At 35.8% G+C, this 19,450-nt stretch overlaps 5 protein-coding genes across 5 annotated transcripts; 1 reads left to right on the top strand and 4 right to left on the bottom strand.

The window, feature by feature from the left end:
- Positions 1 to 1,312: 1,312 nt before the first annotated feature.
- On the top strand, positions 1,313 to 1,890 carry LOC102607383 (uncharacterized). The gene has a single exon (XM_006486856.4). It carries the CDS (start codon positions 1,402 to 1,404, stop codon positions 1,741 to 1,743), a length of 342 nt encoding a protein of 113 aa, XP_006486919.3. The 5' UTR covers positions 1,313 to 1,401; the 3' UTR covers positions 1,744 to 1,890.
- Positions 1,868 to 5,064, bottom strand: LOC102607675 (hypothetical protein). Its single transcript, XM_006486857.4, has 8 exons — positions 4,767 to 5,064; positions 4,474 to 4,636; positions 4,112 to 4,222; positions 3,887 to 4,021; positions 2,991 to 3,095; positions 2,728 to 2,897; positions 2,515 to 2,614; positions 1,868 to 2,260 (listed from the first exon to the last, which is right to left on the bottom strand). The coding sequence occupies exons 1-8, from the start codon at positions 4,862 to 4,864 to the stop codon at positions 2,015 to 2,017; spliced, it is 1,128 nt and encodes a 375-aa protein (XP_006486920.2). The 5' UTR covers positions 4,865 to 5,064; the 3' UTR covers positions 1,868 to 2,014.
- A 337-nt stretch (positions 5,065 to 5,401) lies between these two features.
- On the bottom strand, positions 5,402 to 9,014 carry LOC102607092 (uncharacterized). Its single transcript, XM_006486855.4, has 4 exons — positions 8,804 to 9,014; positions 8,054 to 8,306; positions 7,050 to 7,110; positions 5,402 to 6,200 (listed from the first exon to the last, which is right to left on the bottom strand). Exons 1-4 carry the CDS (start codon positions 8,869 to 8,871, stop codon positions 5,596 to 5,598), a joined length of 987 nt encoding a protein of 328 aa, XP_006486918.2. The 5' UTR covers positions 8,872 to 9,014; the 3' UTR covers positions 5,402 to 5,595.
- Positions 9,015 to 11,715: 2,701 nt separating this feature from the next.
- LOC102606802 (uncharacterized) lies at positions 11,716 to 13,997 on the bottom strand. The gene is made up of 3 exons (XM_006486854.4): positions 13,432 to 13,997; positions 12,131 to 12,401; positions 11,716 to 12,037 (listed from the first exon to the last, which is right to left on the bottom strand). The coding sequence occupies exons 1-2, from the start codon at positions 13,960 to 13,962 to the stop codon at positions 12,231 to 12,233; spliced, it is 702 nt and encodes a 233-aa protein (XP_006486917.2). The 5' UTR covers positions 13,963 to 13,997; the 3' UTR covers positions 11,716 to 12,037; positions 12,131 to 12,230.
- A 357-nt stretch (positions 13,998 to 14,354) lies between these two features.
- Positions 14,355 to 19,371, bottom strand: LOC102631401 (DNA polymerase kappa). The gene is made up of 12 exons (XM_006486853.4): positions 19,194 to 19,371; positions 18,848 to 19,020; positions 18,105 to 18,278; positions 17,848 to 17,971; positions 17,657 to 17,757; positions 17,422 to 17,508; positions 17,029 to 17,124; positions 16,758 to 16,878; positions 16,273 to 16,401; positions 15,864 to 15,955; positions 15,469 to 15,580; positions 14,355 to 15,316 (listed from the first exon to the last, which is right to left on the bottom strand). Exons 1-12 carry the CDS (start codon positions 19,282 to 19,284, stop codon positions 14,583 to 14,585), a joined length of 2,034 nt encoding a protein of 677 aa, XP_006486916.2. The 5' UTR covers positions 19,285 to 19,371; the 3' UTR covers positions 14,355 to 14,582.
- Positions 19,372 to 19,450: the final 79 nt, after the last annotated feature.

Here is a 19,450-nt window from a genome sequence, read left to right as displayed (position 1 = left end):
GATGAGCAAATGAGGGAATGAGCCCCTTTATTTATAGCCAAAATCTTGACTACTAATCACGTATTTTTTCAATTATTTATTATTTTTCAAATTCAAAATTGTAGATATTCTAAATATCAATATTGACACTCAAGCAATCCGATGAATCTAACAATTTTGTGACAACAGATTATGGAATGACAACAGATTATGGAATATGTCATTGAAGGGTTTACAATTAAATGTTCCGTTTAGATATAGCATAAAAGAAATTAAAAAAATAAAAATCTTGCGTTTCTTTTGTCATCCATTCGCATTCATGAAAAAAATTCGTATCATCCATAGCGAGGCTTTTTACTTTTTGTTATTTATTTATTTTTCTTTTGTCCTTAAAAGTAATATTTTTACTGAATATTTTGGCAATAAAAATTATTGTGAAATCGTGGGTGTAGTAAGTGTTTTAATGTGTTAAGATAGCTCCACCCTTATAATCGATAAAAAATTTTTAGGACGTTGACTCCCAGCAACCTCAAAATGTATTTTAAAATTTGCTCTTATGTTTCCGATCTTATCTTGTTGGAAATGACTAAGAATTTTTTTTATTATTATTTTTTAATCGTGCAACATAAATTGGCATTATTTTACAAACACGTGTTAAAATTGACTAAGAATTATGGTTTTATTTGGTTTTAAGATATTGCATCTTTTAAACAACATATGTTATTAAAAAAATTAAATTTCTAAAATAAAAATTAATATTGTGTAATAAATATGATTTTAAATAATAATTTTGATAAAAATAGTAACAATATTATAAGTTTTTCATCATATAAGTCGTGGATCAAAACAAATTAGCTCTCAGGACATAGAGCTAATATTTATCAAATATTTTAATATTATAACTTTGTAGTTATATCTATCAAACCTCAATAATCTAGAGCCGCCAAGGCAATCAAAATATGCCACTAACACGCCACCACCAAGTCAAATTTGCTTTCCATTTCAATCGCCAACTGTAAATGAACCTGTCCAATACCATCCAAGTGACAATAGAATTAGGCAAGTTCAATTATTAAATTTTACCCCTCTTGTTAAAAAACTAAATAACGTGATAATTGTGCACGCACAAGTCAGATGGTCAAACCAAAAATGATCATCTTTTTTCCCACGGACACCGTGTTTCGGGCACTAGAAATAGCCATGACTTTCAATTGCTATCTAATTTGCCAACTGTAAGCACCAAAGTCAAAAGGATACATTATGTTTGACAAAAGCAAAATTGTATTTATCCCAATATATTTATCGAACCATTTCATGGTTATAAATACATGAACTTGTTCATAATACTTTTGTCATAGGCAAACCAAAACTTCATAGACTTTGAAGCTAACTCTAATCAAAGAAGGAAAAAAAGAGGTTATAATGGAAGGGCTAATTCCATATCTTGTCCATGCGATGAAGAAGCAAAAGCCACACCACAGCTACCGCAGCTTCTCTGTGGGTTCGAGTCGTAGCTACCATTTGTTAATCGGAGGAGACTCGTTTGAGGGATCTTCCCACCGGCGAGCAAGGTCAGATTTTCAGCAGCCTGCTGTGGAATTTCCAGGGCAACGATCCGGAGCTGAATTTATTAGTGGCGCTATCAAAGGTTCTGTAAATGCTCCTTCTCAGGCTATTGGTACTGGCTCAAGGTTTAATTCTTGTCCTCAGCAGATGAACATTGAAGCTAATAACTTCTTGAATTTGAGAAAGAAAATTGCTTGAGATTATTATTTATTCATGTAATTTATATTTACGGTGGTCAGGCTCATTGAAACCAATTGTAATGATGGCCACATAACCTTTCCGTAGTTGCAATTGTATAGCGTGTTTGGATTGTTATGAATAATGAACTGTGAAATTTGAGATTCATTCATCATTTGGGCACAGCCGAAAAACACAACCACAAAAACACAAAAAAGAACATAAATAAATAATAACAATAATTATGAAACAAAAATTGGAGATAATGAAGTGGGTCTTTGGAGGAGTTTGACTATCTAATACAAAGATCTTCAATATCCGTCACTGGCGGGGTACTCTTAGCAGACATCTTATCAGGTAGATTCACCACCAGCTGACCACACGCGCCGCTTATATCCTGACCCATTTGCTTACGAACCGTTGTCCGGATATTATAGGAGCCCCTGAGAATTTTCTGAAAACTTGATACTTTATTGTCGCCGGAAGTTCTGAATTGACTGGCACTACCAATTGGATTAAAAGGTATCAAATTCACAACCTGCTTCACAAGGCACTCGGTCAGAAGAAGATTTAAGAAAAAGAAGTATTGAGTGATACAGCTGTAATGTACTGATGATCATAATATGATCATAAAAAACATATGCTAGACATTCCACAATACGGCTAAGTAATCAAAAGGAGAGAGAGAGAGGGTCAATGTCAAACTGGAAAAATTGTGCAGTTCCGATCAAGCAGAAATGTAACATAAAAATGTCTTTCGTATACTCCCAGCTGTTAAGTTCAAGTTCTCACCACTTGAAATGTCTCTAGCAATTTGCCAAGTTGGTGAGCATGCTGCTCTTCATCATTCACCCCATCAAGCATGATGTACTCGATAAAGATCTTTTGCTGACTGAAAAATTGAAATACCAAATGAGTTCTAAATGAGGCTCAAATGATTCCAGGAAAACAAAAGAACAATCTGAACTTAATTAGTGGGAAAATTAATGGTAAATATATGCCTACCTGTTCTTTTGGTATTCCTTAAGTGCATTCATGAGCTTTTCCAAGGGAAAAGCTCGAGCCGCGGGCATTATCTGACAACGGACATCTTGAACAGGTGCATGTAGGGATACCGCCAAGTTCAAACCAGGTAGATCACTATGAAACTTGTTGATAGCATGAACAATACCAACCTAGAGAAGATAAATTGCGATTGGGATGCTAGTCAGCCAAGTATCGTCTACATTCATGAGCCACTAAAACATGATGTTAGTTTGTGCACTTACTGTTGACACTGTTATTCTCTTTGGGGAAACCTGAAATGGCAGTCCTGTCATGATGCGAACAGCTTCTACTAACGCAGCATAATTATTCAATGGTTCTCCCATTCCCTGTTAACAAGACAGAAAATGAAAAGCGTGCATTAATTCCATCTACATTAGAGCACCAATTTTGGACAAAGTTGCACCCTCGCTTTTGTATAATATGATATCAGAAAATTGTATCATTTAACTAAAATAAAGGGAAAAAAAAACATAAAAAAGAATAAAGAGGGAGGAAAAAGCATTAAATCTTTTGAAAGCCCATTTGTATTGCAGTCGACTGGAAGCACATCAACCCATCTTAACACAGAGGTAAACTCCAATAAGGGATGATAGAGAATGTAGTTCTGTTACTATTATTTATGAAGGCATTGCTGATTGCCCACTATGAACTGCCCTAGCACAATCATATGCATATTAATAGAAACAGGATGGACCCATATAAAAGAAGCTATTAACGAAAATCTGTTTTTTCTATTTACATGTATGCTTCAAAAACTCAAATAGAAACTGCTTATAATCAAGTAATTCAGGAGGAAATAGCAAAAGCTAGATGCTTGAGTGAATGCGAGCATCAATCCATGATGCAATTTTTTGAAAATGTCTCTACAGTAATGAAAGTTCGGCTTACCTTCACCTCCTACATAATCAAAATTGGAACTTTAACCTACCCCAAACCAACCCCAGGCTGCTCCTTCACTATTTGAGCCAAAGCCCCAAGGTGAGATTTGAGAATTATAACCAAAACCACCGTGTCAGCCTCAAAATGATACATAATAACTCATTTTACACATTCAAGGACGTTTATCTGATGATTGATACAGTAAAGATACAACTCAGCAAATGGAAAACACAATTACCATGAAAACAACATTGCGTATGTTTGACAAACGGGAGGCATGAACCAGTTGCTCTACAATTTCTCCCGACGACAGATTGCTTTTAAATCCCATAGTTCCCGTAGCACAAAAATTGCAACCCATTTTACAACCAACCTGATAAACTTCAAACTAGTTAACAGGGGTACACCTAAAACAAGCTCCATTGGTTTTAGTTTTCAGTCCAAGAAAAATGCTTCATGTTACCTGGGATGATATGCACAAGGTCGATCTTGGTCCACCAGGACGCGGCTTCCCATTATACTTCCCCAAGCTACTATCATATCTCATTATCACAGCCTCCACAAAACCCCCATTCTGGCAATCCATCACAACACAAGCTGAGATACATTACTAACATCATAGATAAAATTGTAATAAGCAATATAGAAGACACCAATTAAAACTGCTTTTTGCATATTTTATATAATATTAGCTAAAATTGAGTGCAATTTGCTGGTGAAGCACTTTCTAAATAAGTGCTTTTTCAGAAGAGTGCTTACACTCAATTTCTGGAATAGCACTTCCAAATCATCCTCATAGAATCATAACTTGTTTGAGGTACCTACCTGCAACTTGACGAGGAGCTTGGTGGTGACGTCATCACTGGAGTCGACGACGGAATGAAGAGTAGAGGTGAGAGGCTTGAATTTAGAGCGAAGGAGGGAGTAAGCCGCGGAGGGCAAAGATGGAAATTCGTCCCATTCACAGTTAGGGTTTTCAATCACGTACCTATACTCATCATCATCATCAACCATTCACAAAGCAAAAATCACATCAGACTCCCTGAGCTCCAAAATTACTAGTAAAAGAAATTTAAAAAAAATGTGCAAAAATATTGAATAAATAAGCAAATACGTACTTCCAGATTAAAGGAATGAAGTGCTGTTTGATTCCGGCCTTTTCGAATTCGGCTCTGATGATTCCGCCGTCGAAGACAGATCGATAATCATATGTCATTTCTTCTGTTAATTAATTCCTGCGTTTGATTAAGATTTCTTAAGTGTAAAGATTAAGACCGAGCGATTTGTCTCAGCTTCTTCAAGCAGCGGTTTTTCCCTTCTTCACGTCAGAAGCCAGAAAGTTTTTTTCCGGCGGGATACGCGGAACGACGTCGTTTGTCGATTGTAATATAAGCTAATCAAATTCAGCAAGAAACCACGTCGTTTAGAGGAAAATTAATTTAATTGAACGAATATGTAAGGAGATTAAATAATTCATTGTTACTTGGTAAATTAACAGCATCAGCAAATAAAAATTTAAATAAAAATTTATTATTTATTTAAAAAATTATATTAAATAAAATAAATTATATTACTAAAATGTATTTTAAATAATTCTTTTTTACAAGAAATATTTTGTTATTTTTTATAGTTTTTTTATTTAATATTATATTATTTTTATCTCATTATTCTTAGAGAGAGAAAAGTGTTATAATTATTATTATCATTTGGATTAAAATTTTTTTGATTAACATAATATCAAATTTTGAGGAGATTAAAGAAAACAAAATCCAATTCAAAAAGGTCGTCAACATGAGTAGCACCCATTAAAAAAATAAATAAAAAATAAAAAAGATGGGAAACCTTGCACCGAAATGATATTCAAGCACAATATATTGGGTTGGGTGCTAATTTCATAAACAAGTGCAGTAATGCAAACTGAAGTCTACTCTTGAGAGCAATTTTTCCTTATGAAGACAGGAGTGCTTCTAACTTGGCAATCCGATCCTCTTCATCCTTCGGGGTTGGACTCCGGTTAGCCTCCTGAAACAGATCATGCTTCCACTTGTCACCTTGAGTGCCACCCAAGTGAAACTCTTGCCTTCGGTCATATCTATCTCTACCCCTATAATCACCAAAACCACCACCACCTCCACTACCATACCTTTGTCTTGATGGGTAGCCAACCCTCTGTGATTCTTCCCTGTTTGCCAATCTCTCTCTTGTAGGTGGTCTATCATATATCTCTGAATGGTGGGAATTGCGGCTTCTATCCTCCCTTCTTTCACTTCCTAATGGAGGTCGCTCAGCAGCGCTGAGGTTGACTTGCTCTAGTGCTGTTTTATCGGCATTTTCAGAGTCCAATGGGATCTTCTCTTCTCTAAATGCACGTCTTTTTCGGGCAGGTGCTTGTAGATCAGCTTCCAACTTGTGGAATCCATCATGGCTCCAAACACTCTTGTCATCACCCTTAGCTTGCGCTTTTTCATCTCTTTGCCGTGTATCATAAGATTCTTTCTTGTCTGATGCTCCTTCATATTTCTGATTCCTCGAATCCCTCCGCCAATCACGCTCTTAAAAGGAAAGATATTGTAAGTGATATGTGGTTGAGACAACAAACAATGTTCAAGCTTCCACTAAAGTATTAATAAAGGAATATCAGAATATAAACTATTCCTTGTATCTCAATGACCCCCCTAAAAAATTAATAAAAGAATATCAGAATATGAACTATTCCTTGTATCTCAATGTCTCATCTCTCAATGTCTCATCTGACACACCACAAGCACATTTATGGGCGTTTTTAGTAATCAGAATGATCTAGAACCAGAAAAAAAAATGGGAATACGAATAACTTGTTTACTTTGCTATAGGAATCAAAATTAAAATGAGTTATATTGCTATAAATGTGTTAACTTTATCTTAAAATGGGAATAAATTGTTGCAAGTTGCTAAAATGACCTTAATTGATTATTGTCATCATTTAATATAATCATTGTGACTATTATTATTAACAATAATTATTTTAATAATAGTAATTATTATTATTATTGTTGTTGTTGTTGTTGCTGTTGTTATTGTTATTATTATTTTTAAATGGGTAAAACGGAATTTTCAATTTTCACCCAGGGTACAAATATAAATTCACTCTTCATTCCCATTCTCCATTCTCATTCTCATTCTCACCTCCCCATGGAAATGAGATTCTCATTCCTCCTTTCTAAATTTGTAGGGCCATCACCAATTGCATTCCCATTCCTTCATGGTTTTTGCAGCAAACACTACTAATAATTCCCATTTCCCATTCTCATTTCTTAATCCCACCACAAACACACCATTAGTTATAGAGTAAGAAACAAAGGGAGCAATTTGGGACCATAAACGGGCCAAAAAAAAAAAACAAAATGTAGTTCGAAACTCACCACCAGCAGCTCGGCGACTGAAGCTTCTACCAACTTGCCCGGCATTACTACGCTCATCGTGCTGTAATAAGACACGCACAGGCAAGCCTAAGATTGTTATTTACAAGGAACTACTTGTATAGTTCTAGGCACGGAGCCGAACAAGAATCCTGCTACATCAGCCCAGAAAAAAGGTTTGCATACACTGAATAACGACCAAGTAATTAAATTCAAAAAAAATACAGCACGTTTAATTGACCAAATGATCAATCCAGAGTGCAGAAGAATTTTTATGTCAACCTGGATACAAGGCTCAATAAACTTTGGGACACGCTGTATGCAGATATTCATACAGGTAACCATCTACATAAGAGCAGGGAATAATTGCGTTCCACGTACTTAATCTAGTATGCTTCAATGGTCCCAATCTAGAAGATAAATATATGTCTTAATACCATAGACTTTCAATGGAGCTACTCATTTTCTGTTAAGCAACCAGCAAACCACAATTTTTTCACTGCTTACTTCCTCCACTCTGTCAATGCGCTGCCCTAATATGAGTTAATAGTCACATACTTTAATTGTTTAAATCATGCTTTTCCATAATCTTTCCATTCTAGTTTATTTCTCATGAAAGCTTCCAATTGTGGTGCAATTTCTTAAGAGTCTTATGACTTTGTTCACGCCAACCCCATTACTTTCAAATATGGAGATAGTTAAATGTACAAATTTCATCCAACCAGCTAGAATTCATAGCCAGCAAGACTCTAGACTGACACACTAAACTTACATGTGAAACACGTACTGCCACTACCTAAAGGGTGGAAACCAGCATAGCCAGGAACTATTTGAACTCATCTTTCTCTAAGAGAAACCAGTAATATCTTGTAAAGAAAACATTTACAGATTTTTAAAATATGCAGCAAGTCCATCACATACTCACCATATAGGCAAACATCATGCAATCAATAAAGAGAAGCACACATAAAACATGAATATAATGAATATTCATACTGAACAAAAACCTGAAAAAAAGATTGAGACCGAGGAGCTTCAGTTGGATCAGAAGAACCTTTTGCTTGTTCGTGAAATCCATTAGGTTTCTTGTCAGAATCTTTAGCTAGAGACCCACTCTCACCCTTAGAATAAGGCACTGACGGAGCCTCAAGTGGTACTGCAGCTTGCAGCCGACGGCGATGGGTATGATCATTATCCAAATTATTGCTACTGGGTACTCTCTCTGCTACAGGTTTTCCATCCCTCCGAGACCTCTTAGGACTAATGCCACCGATGATGATAATAATAATTGAAGGAAAAAAAAAAAAAAAAGCCTCATCAGGATTTAAAAGCCTCTAGTCACTAACACAAGTTACCCAACTCTGCCAACAACTCCATTCAAAGTTAAAATGAAAATCCAACCCAAGCATAAAAATAAATAAAATAATATACTTTCATGCAAAATATATTGATTTGTAATTCAAATAGCCTGCCCTTCTCGCCTTAAAATAATAATCTTCTAATGGTTCTTGCAGTTGAGGAAAAAAATTCAAACTTTCAAACACCATTGAATTCCCATTAGTTTCACCTACCCAATTTCAACAAATAACCAAAAACCCTTAAACGATAGGTCATTATCCATACGTCAACTCCATTTATTTACTTTTTCCAATTAAGGCTCGCCTCTAAACATGAAACCCATTTGCAGTTCATCATTATATAACCATTAACATACAATATAAGAGAACATAAATACAAAGGATAAGTAAAACGGACACCTGGGTTCACGGTCGAATCGAGAACGGTGTCGTCTGGAGTCGGAATCACGACTCTCCCGTCGAGACATTGGCTCAGTTTAGACTATAACTGGGGAATTGAATTAGGGTTCTGTCAGTAGTATCCTGATACCGTGATAGTGAATTAAAAGGGGAGAATAAAAAATGCGAACTCTATAAGTCTTTCCAATAACCCGATCTCGTACAATCACCTACTTGTTTTTGTATTTTATTGTTTGAAAGATGCGCTCTGGGCCATACGATGCGGATTCTAATCTTGAAAGTTAAGTTTTTTTTTTAGTTGGTCAAATCATTTCCATATGATACGTTTGGAAGATCGGATTGATTAGATTGTCTTTTAGAATTAGATTGAATTAAATTTAATGAGATTAGATTTGATTATATAGATCCCTCTATCTTACATGTATGTAAGATACATCCTCTCACATAAATAGCACGTGAATCCCACACATACACTGTTCATGTGAGGAAGATGTATCTTACATACATGTAAGATAGGGATTGCTTGATTATATATATGTGTGTGAGTGTGCGCGCGCGCGCGTGCGTGTGTGTATGGACAAAACAATAGTGCAAATGTGGTACTATACCATAATTACACCCAGTCATTAGATCCAGCCACAGTTGTCACCATAGCTAAATCAAATGGTTGAAAATAACTGTGGTATGATATCACAATTGCATCATAGTTGGATTTGTATATAATGCTATCTTTTGTTTCATATAATGTTGGATAGAGTTGTATTAAATTTAATTTAATGAAATAAAAATAAGTATTTAGTTAGTTTAATTATTTTTAAATTATATTACTTATGGTTGAATTTAATAATTAGTAAACAATGTTATTATAAATAAATAAATGAATATTTTTATGTTTAATATTAAATAATAGTTTATATAAATTATTGAATTAAAGTCTTGATATTTAATCCTAGATTAAATGCAAGCTTAAATAAATTATTGATATTAAAATTGGCCAAAAATAAGATATGAGAATTAGACTTACTTAGACCCGTGAAAAATGGGACTAATAGAATAAAAAAATTTATCCTGAAAATTAGTCTAGTCCTACTCTTGGCCCAGCAACCAAACATGCCCTTAGTTTATTAAAATGGATTTACATTGTCTCATGAATTGATCTGAACTATATTCTGAATTTTGATCTAATTATTCAATTAATAAGAAAATAAATCTTAACCATTCAATTTGATAACCGTGTAAACAAATATTAGGAAGATCAATATAACTCAAATTATAAGAAGACTTCAATCCAAATCATAATTTTTCTTTAACATTTATTAACCTTTTTTTTTTTTTTGTGTTGTTAAACATTCATGATTGAATAGATGAAGGCAACAAGTAATTTCATCCAATTCAGTGGCTTAATTCTCGCCATAAGAGAATCATTTTTTATTTAACAATTGGAATCAACTTTGACCGGGACATATCAGTAGTATCTGAGCTTTTAATAATGGCATCCAAAAAAGAAAAGATCGAGGCTTTAGAGGTTAGACTTGGTGGAGTTCAAGATCAAATGAGTATAATGGAAATAGGCTTGGAGAAATTGCGTCATATTGAAGAGACCATCAACAAGCTACCTGAAGTGTTGCTTACCACTAAAGCAAGGTCCAGCAGAAAAAATGACCGCAGCGACCAATTCAGTAGTAATGAGGAAGACCATCGCAAATGCATGGAAGGTGGTCCACATGTGTTCATATCCAAGACAACTAATTTTGAGTTCCCAAGGTATTCGGGTGACGACCCAACAGAATGGTTTAATTGAGTCAATCAATTATTCGAATATCAAGGCACGCACAAAAAGTACCCTTGACTTAATTCCTCCTAGAAGGAGAGGCTAATCAATGGTGGCAATGACTACACCTAGCTTACAAAGAAGAGGGGAAAATAGTAACATGCGATGCTTTTAAGGAAGAGCTTTGGGCACTTTTCGGTCCTTCCGAATGTGAAGATTTTGATGAAGCAAAAATTAAGTAGGTGGGTTAGGGATTATCAAAAAGAGGTCGAGAAACTAGGAAACAAGGTACAAGGCTGAACACAAAAAGCACTACTAGTAGGAACTTTCATGGGAGGACTTAGAACTGACATAGCCGATGGAATCCGAATATTCAAACCAAAATCACTCAAGAAAGCATTGTGCATTGAACCTTGAGAACAAGGTTCTAATAGAGGAGGGCTATTGATAAGCCACGACACGCACAAAATAGTCCTGTCAGAAATTCAAGGCAAATGTAGGAAGTTCATGGGAATATGGATGTGATGTCATCTTAATCCAAGTAGTTAGATTAACGTTCACATGTTTGCATAAGAATAAGTCGTGAAATTTAGTTAGTTAATTGTGATATGTTAAAGTAGTAAGTAGTGTTTCCGTATCAATCTTGATCTAAAACTTTAGGAGAAGTGGGTCAACTTTATTTATTATATTCCATCAACATTCAATGAAGGCAACAAGTAATTTCATCCAATTCAATGGCTTAATTCTCATCATAAGAGAATACTTTTTTATTTAGCAATTGTAATTAGCTTTGTCTGGGACCTATCAACCTTTGCCTTGCTAAGCAAGCATACCCCCAGATGCTGCAAATCTGGAATTCCAAGCACTTCTCTAGGAACTCCAAAGCGTACGTGATTTCGGTCCTTCATTTTTTTTATTTTTTTTTTACCTCTTCTTGGTGGATGTTATTCTTTTCAATAGTTTTGAGTGCTTGGCTCTTGCTGCATTCACTGGATTGAAAAAGACCTCTGAGATCGAGTTTGCCATGCATCATTTCTGGGCGGTATGACTCACGCCTTTTTTTCCCCTATTATGCTTTACCTTCTATTTCACGTTCCAACAAGCAAAGCCTACTAGGAAATGATGAATAAAGGGGAAAATATATGTAAAATGTGGTATATATCAGTTGAAGGCTGAAACAAAAAATGCATCTTCATTTGGTAAAATAGCAGTTAAGAGAAAGTAGCTTCAAAGATAACACAACTGTACTTTCAAGCTTTGGTTTGCTATCATGGATTTTGGGTAAACCTGAGTTTCTACAAGCACCAATAACCGAATCATGTATGAATCAGATGCCAACTTGAAGCAAATGCCACTTTGAAGATGAAGGTCATACAACATCTCTGACCAAGACATAAGATGAAGATGAATCATCTTATGTCCTACACAAGTCCTTTTACTTGTTTAAGCTTTCAGTGATGTACCTGTAATGTGAAATAGAGTACGGATTGCAGGCAATTAGCTGATGAAAAATTATGTTTTCTAATAGTTTTATTACTTTTAAAAAAATGCCTTACCGATAATGTTTGGGCTAGGTCAGCAAACTCGATTCCGTTGTACTGCAAGAGTCAGCAACTTCTCTTGAGAAGATGTTCAAGCAACAAGATCATTGTGGAATCAATTCTGTGGTATGAACCTACTGCACCATTTTAGTAGAAGTTCTTCAACATTAGCATCCATCCGGGTCCCTATTCCACCCCATATTAACATGTGAGCCAAGTCTCCCATTGTTGAGCCAGTCACTTCATGCACAACCTTGAACCCAATTCTTTTGTAAAACCTGACAAGCTGAGTGAAGAAAATTCAGATCCATAATTATATACACATTTAACCATCTAACTGATTATTACATCTAGAAGATTAAAAGTTAAGAGTGGATGTTGAAATAAGTATTTGTTATCTACAGTTTCTAGATTCTTGAAACTTTAAAGATAGCTCATTGTAAATATCAACATGGTATTTGTGTCTTGGGGTAACTTTAGAATCCAAATCAATAAGTATTATTGTGCTTAAAATCTAGTAAAGGCGGTTATGTTAAGATGTGTATACTCCAAATGACATGGAGAAAGGAGAAGACATGGTAAAAATAACTTACATGATCATGGACTTCTTTATATGGGCTGATGAACTGAGTTGACTTGTGCATGCCACTTGCACCACACATTTTATATAACTCATTTTTTTACCACAGAACATAACTACCTTACCTAGCTTCTTAACACAATAACTATGAAATTTGATACTATGACAAAACACAACTATTGTAACAGTTCAGCCTGATAACCAAGTAAAAATTGTCTATTTTATGTTACATATCACAACTATTAATAGTCTAAGTTCTACAACTAGGTAAATATTTTTGTTCACTTGCATACACATTCTTTTTAATGACCTTCATACTAAAAAGATATTATTCATTTTGTCACTCTTGGAAGCTTGGCACACGATTCTTTCACTCAAAACATTTGCTAAGTTTACAAGACCTAGTACGTACAAACTTTTAGGCTTGCCTTTCCCAGATGCAAGATGTCAATATCTATCCCTAGGATCTTGCATACTAGTGTGAGTCAATAAATTCACACACTGCGTTTAAGACAACTTCGATACCAACTGCAACAATACTGACCTAACAACCAAATCGATATTGTCCAATAGGATTTCACATCTTTCACGACCATGAATTTTGAGCTTCAAGCTTGCATTCTACTATCGCACAAACAAGTTCAACACTCATACAGTAACATTACACAACTCTAAAAGTAATATAATTTCATCAAATAACATTAAAAATAGACTAAATAATGGGGACAGCAAGAACCTTGGTATGGTAAAGATCAGAGTCATTGATGGCCAGCAACTCAGCAGTTGTACACCCATAATCATATCCATATCTAACAGCAACAGCTCCAATGAACAAGCCGATTCCAAATATTGATCTTTCCATGCCCAAAGTCTCTCTCTTCAATCTAATAGAGTCTAAGTGAAGAACTCTTCCTTTTAACCAAACCCTTATCAGCCCCTCAGCCCTCCCTAGCTCATTATCTGTTTCCAAGCTTTTTGCTGTGATTCTAAAAAAGGGTCCAAGAGTTTGAAGCTGGAGGTCAAGATTTTGTGCTTTTGATGATGCCAATACATCAGACATGGTTGGTATTGCAGCAGCTTCTTTAACTTCGGTCTTAAGCTCACTTGGGGTGGCGGTTTTCTGCAGAGAATTCAAATGGGCTTTTGGTTTAATTAGTGAAATTTGGGAAAGCGGAACCGTTAAAGATGGAGAGATTAGCGTTTTTGCAGGAATTCTTGGATTTGGATGAGAGCATTTCAATTTTGGGACAGCGCACAATAATTCCATTTGTGCTTCATTTGCTAAAGCATTAGTTAAATTCAGCCGTCTTATCCTTAACTAGATAGACTCGCAACTTTTAAGTTTTAAATGAATGACACGTCGCAAATGCCTCCTGTCCTTAAGCGTACCCGTGCACGCACAGCCAAACTTTTTAGGCACAGCAAGTTGCCAAATTATATCAATTTTAGGGAGAAGTCTATGTTACGGCTTCTGTAAGTGACAACATTCAATGGGAACTTCCACGGGTGCTAGAGGAGAGAGAAAGAGGTCCCAATGCAAGGCGATGGAAATGGGAAAGCTCGAAGCTGTTACTTGCAGCTTCTGCACCGTAGCCATGTCCCAATTTTAGAGGTGCAACATGAGACAACTTCAAATTCAATGGTATTTGAGACGCATAATAATAATATAAACCATAAACGTTTTATTTGCGAAACAGCCTTTTACTACTGAGGTTTAAATAAGAATACATTACATTTTTGTTTAGACACATGGGGCTGAGACTAATGAAATAAATACAATCAACCAATTCTTACAACTTTGAATTCTTCTATGGTGTGCGGAAACTGTATACAAATATATTCACAGGGATAGCCGGCTAGGAGTAGAATATATACAGTGCCATAGAGCTAGAAGTTTCGGTTTCTCTTAGCAAAGAACATGTCAATGGGAATATGTGTGCCTTCTTTTTCAAACAACTTCTGTTTCTTACGTTTTCTGTGGCTTGCGATATGATCCCTTTGGGTCCGGACACACCTTTCCCTATGCGTAAGAATTCTTAAGTCACTGCCTGATTCCTCCTTTTGAAGCCTCTCAGCAAGATGAAAATCAGAGTGCTCTTGCCTTTCCTCAATAAAAGATGGTGGCATCTCAGTTCCACATAGTGAACACTTGTAGTCATCCAGCCAGATAAATTGATCTTTCTGATTGGATGAAGTACCGACCTTATTGTCTGGGGTAATATCCTTATCCACTTCCTCAACGCCGTCACAGCAGCTACCTTCTTCCTGCCGCAGGACCAAAGAATTTCCTTCCAACAATTGAGACACTTCATTTTCATGAATTTTCTCCACTTCGCTTATTTTGTTGCTAAAACTACAATTCTCATCATTTAGATCTGGTAAGCTGTTGTCACAAACTGGATCTCCAAATTCATAATTATTTGTTTCACTGACATCGAGTGAAACACTAGTCTCTTTATCGTCTATCAAATAGTCATCGTTGATATCTGAACCCAAGGAATTTTGGTCACCCACGATTTTCTTAGAAGCATGTCCTGAGGTCATGAAGTTGGTGAGAGTTTTTTGTGTAGGATCAGATGGGGCGCGAACCTTGTCTTCATTGAACTGAGTCACTCGTAGGCCTGAGTAAAAACATAAATGCTATAAAGTTCAGAACTCTATAAGGTGCAACATTAGCAATTCACATCTATCTATGAGTATGTGGGGATCACAAATCAAATAAATACAAGTCCACTGTGTTAGACATAAGATAAACCAAAAGATGAAATCCTACCAATGAGTCTTAAAGAAACAGGAAGTTCAGCCTTAAGCAGCACTGAAGCATGTTTTAAGATGTCCTCACTTGAGGAAATATACTTTTGTAAAGTTACTGCTCTGGTTCGGACCTGAAGATTGCAGGGGTCATTAAGATCAGGAGCATGAATAAAGAACTAATGATGACATCAACAACAGGCAAGAAAAATTTAGAATAAGAAATAACAATGGCAAACATACAAAATAGTGTTGAAAGGAAGCTTGATAATAGTTGATATGTAAGGATCCTCATCAAGAAATAAGAATTGCACATGAGCACAAACCTTAACCAGAATCATTACCTATAATTTTCTTCTTCTTTTTTTTTCTCTTTTTTCTTTTCTTGACTAAGAAGCAATAAGGATCAAGAAGTACCTCAAAAGATGCTGTTTTCAGTTTAAGAGTTAAGGTTCGCCCACGAAGACCCTCCTTTTGCATGTCAGCAGACAGCATCTCTGCAATTTCAGCTGCAATATGATGTTTATAAGGCTCACTTTCGTGGAAACATTCAGTAACTCAGACAGTTAATGATTGGAACATCATATTAAAAATGCTAAATGTTTTGCAGTTATCATTTAACTTAGATAAAAAATAATGATGGAGCATTAATCAGACTGAAAAGAAAACCAACAGCTCCAATTAATCAGACTGAAAAAAAAAAAAAAACCAACTAACAGTTCCAAAATTTGATAATGCCAGAAACAAAAGCAACAGCTCCATGTCAAAGCATAAATTATATGTTCATTGAAATAGGAAATAGGTAAAAGTTTCTGGAGTCACTTACCCAATTTCCGGTAAAGCAATGCTTTGTCTTCTGTCGCAGAAAAGGTTCTCTCGCTGCTGATACTTTTGCGGAACCTGGCTTGAGGGGTATTTGTACTCCCAAGCCCCAGACCCACAGAGAGAAAAAAATCTGTAATATTTAACCGTAAATTCAGAAAACCAATGAAGATGATTCTACCAACGCCCCCAATTTTGAGTAAACTTCTCTACGTGTGTGGACGAAGTTATTTAAAGATACATTCAAGTTGCGGACACTAAACAAGTCACATTATTAATACTGAACACTTCATGGTTACTTTTAGTGGGAACTTCAGAAAGGCCTTGTTACACCACATATCATTTTATTCATGACTTAATTTCTTGTTCTGTGTGGATCTTTGGCATAATATCCAACGGTAGCACTTCTCACTCCCTACCCAATAAAAAGAAATATCTTTTGACAATCCCAAAGTGGAACAAGCTGAGACAGCTGACCAGTCTGCTAACCTGCCGTTGAATGAGAAAACACCGCACAGAGTAAACTGCCCTTTTGCAGCATCTCCTCACAAGTATTAATTCCAAAAACATCTCTTAAAATATGTTCTGTAACCTTCCCAATGCCCCCAATCTGTATGCAGTTTGCAAGAATGTATATTAGACAGAAAACGAATCATGCGGTTCACATATCACATCAAACATGATATTTTGGGAACAAAGAATAATTTTAATAAAGATGGTGCAAAGTCGGCTTTAAGAAGTAAGTAAATAGCTTAAATACCTTTCGTATAGGAAGGGAGGATATAAATGTCATCACAGCCATACGGTCATTTGGTAAAACAAACTGTCCATTTGGCTTGTTTATGTCTGAGCAAACCTGAGGAAGCAAAATTTATCTTTAATCAGCAGTTGGACTTTCATCCGTTATTCCTTTTCTCCACCAAAATTGAACATAGGCATTTACACAAAGAGATCACTGCAATCATTTCTTTCAGATTTCCCTTATAAGAAAAAATTACTTCTTTTGGGAAATTCTGAAATTTTTGAGGATGGAATAAACTGGATATATTTCATTCAATATCATCACAGTAAAATTTATTGTGCTGTAAGAGGCAGAAGGGAATCTACTCAAAATAGAAAATTGCAATAATATTTAGAGAACGGACTAAGAGACCTTAGCAAGTAAACGGTTTGGCGCCACTCCAGCACTACATGTCAAACCAGCCTCTTCATAGACGCTGGTTCTGAGTTCTTCAGCAATCTTCATAATGTCAAAAGAACAGGGAAATCACAAAGGCCCATCAGTTAAAATACGTAAATAGAACTTCTCTATAAAAATGGAAAGAAAATTGAGGAACAGAGAAATGAGATAGGCTTAGAAAATCAACTAAACAATAATTCCAACTTACTTCTATACCACTGATGCCCCTTTCTCTGCAGACCTCTGTTATATCAAGGTATGCTTCATCTAAACTAGCCGCCATGAAGTTAGGATCATATTTGTGGAAAACTAATAGAGAAACAAAACTGAATTAACAGATATGAAAGCAATAACTTGATGCAGCATCCCGAAATTTTTCCTTCAACACATAAATCTAACCTTTTCTAGTTAAATCACTGTAATAAGTATACTTGGTAAAATCTGTCGGAACAAAAATTAATTCTGGACATAATTTACGTGCAATGAAACCAGGCATTGCAGCACGAACACCAAACCTCCGTGCCTACAGATTGATCATGTTCCAAACAACATTAAGTAATATATAAGAGATGTTGACTTAATCATCACATGGGACTCACAGATTTGGTATAATATCATTCATGATCCCCTTGAAACTTACAGAAAGCAATTCAAACCTCATAATTGGCAGTGCAGATCATTGACATAGTGCCAACAGCCATTGGCTTGCCCTTTAACGAAGGATTGCTCAAAGTTTCTACAGCTGCATAGAAAGCATCCATATCTACATGTAGCCAACTTCTTGACAGGTCACGTGTGGCTTCTAGTTCTAAAATTCTTTTATCAGCAACCTGCAAAAAGAATAAACCGGTAATTTTCACCAGATCCTCAGCACTAATTTCTCATCAACTATAATCTCAACCACAGGACTTTCTAATTTTCAATCCAAAAGATTGTTTGCACTGGTTTCATTCAACCATTTGCAACATGTTCCTCCCATTCATCTAGCAACCTACTAGTCCCTGATTAACAACATGAACACAATAAGATATTACCATCTGGACTTTTGGGAGTGCTTCTGTGAACTCTACAATTGGGCTTCATACAAGAAGTACTAATCTAGAAGTACTTAGAGCAGTCCCAAAACCACTCCCATACACACCCTTAAATATGAAGCTGAGGTGATTCAAGCTTCTAATCTTCAACTGCTACAAAATTAAATTACTAGCTATCAACGATAAGCAGATTGGTGGAGGTTAACCATTAGCTGCCAAGTATCAATCTTTCGAATTTAAGCAGAAGCACAACAATTACATACATACAACTACATAATTTCAAAGTTAGAAGCAATAAACTACTTTATAAAACTTAACGTAACCAATTAAACAAACAATTATGAACATATTATCTTCACAATAACCTTCTGATAATGAGATATAACCGGCGACGTAAGCTTCGCACATCGAGCACGCATGTGCTCAATTTTCTGCTGTATAAACGCCTCCTTGCGTTCCTCGTTTTCAAAATACTTGGATCCTTTGCTCATCTCATATACTACTTTCTGCACTTTCTCCTTATCAACTCCATCCATACCTTCAAAACGAGGCGTTTCATTAGCAACTAACGATCAAACTTAAAAAAAAAAAAAAATCAATCAAATACGTAACATTATAGGCTCTACAGAATTAATTCAATTTAATTTAATTTAAAACTGAAATTTGAGAGGTTTTGAATAGTATAAGATTCAATGACGTTTCAGAGAGTACCTGCTTTAGCGTTGGTGTAAACGGTGTGATAAGACTGCCATGGCCTTGGGTTTTCGCTCGACGATGCGCATTCGCCATCGCTTCGCTCCATCTCTGAGTCTCACAGCGACCGTCCCTCGACCCCCAAATGCTTCCTTAACACGGAGAGGAGGGAAAGGGCTCAGATGAAATTATCTACGGGTCAGAGAACGCGCGGTAAAATATCATTAACCTCCCCTTATATTTAATTGAACTATATTTGACTCATCTCAATTTGA

The sequence above is a fragment of the Citrus sinensis genome, chromosome 8 (genome assembly GCF_022201045.2).
Source record: "Citrus sinensis cultivar Valencia sweet orange chromosome 8, DVS_A1.0, whole genome shotgun sequence".
Classification (NCBI taxonomy): Eukaryota; Viridiplantae; Streptophyta; class Magnoliopsida; order Sapindales; family Rutaceae; genus Citrus; species Citrus sinensis.
Note: the sequence above shows the minus strand (reverse complement) of the source record. Positions and strands in the feature narration are given on the sequence as shown.

Coding starts and splice junctions, on each gene's coding strand:
- LOC102607383 (XM_006486856.4), top strand. CDS start 1,402: ATGGAAGGGCTAATTCCATATCTTGTCCATGCGATGAAGAAGCAAAAG.
- LOC102607675 (XM_006486857.4), bottom strand. CDS start 4,864: ATGACATATGATTATCGATCTGTCTTCGACGGCGGAATCATCAGAGCC. Junction 4,223..4,473: donor AGCTCCTCGTCAAGTTGCAG/GTAGGTACCTCA, acceptor ATGGATTGCCAG/AATGGGGGTTTTGTGGAGGC. Junction 2,615..2,727: donor AAGGAATACCAAAAGAACAG/GTAGGCATATAT, acceptor TCAATTTTTCAG/TCAGCAAAAGATCTTTATCG.
- LOC102607092 (XM_006486855.4), bottom strand. CDS start 8,871: ATGTCTCGACGGGAGAGTCGTGATTCCGACTCCAGACGACACCGTTCT. Junction 7,111..8,053: donor GGTCTCAATCTTTTTTTCAG/GTTTTTGTTCAG, acceptor GTCTTATTACAG/CACGATGAGCGTAGTAATGC. Junction 6,201..7,049: donor CAGTCGCCGAGCTGCTGGTG/GTGAGTTTCGAA, acceptor TTTCCTTTTAAG/AGCGTGATTGGCGGAGGGAT.
- LOC102606802 (XM_006486854.4), bottom strand. CDS start 13,962: ATGGAATTATTGTGCGCTGTCCCAAAATTGAAATGCTCTCATCCAAAT. Junction 12,402..13,431: donor CTGATCTTTACCATACCAAG/GTTCTTGCTGTC, acceptor TTCTTCACTCAG/CTTGTCAGGTTTTACAAAAG.
- LOC102631401 (XM_006486853.4), bottom strand. CDS start 19,284: ATGGAGCGAAGCGATGGCGAATGCGCATCGTCGAGCGAAAACCCAAGG. Junction 17,509..17,656: donor GGGGCATCAGTGGTATAGAA/GTAAGTTGGAAT, acceptor GACATTATGAAG/ATTGCTGAAGAACTCAGAAC. Junction 15,581..15,863: donor TGAAAACAGCATCTTTTGAG/GTACTTCTTGAT, acceptor TGCAATCTTCAG/GTCCGAACCAGAGCAGTAAC.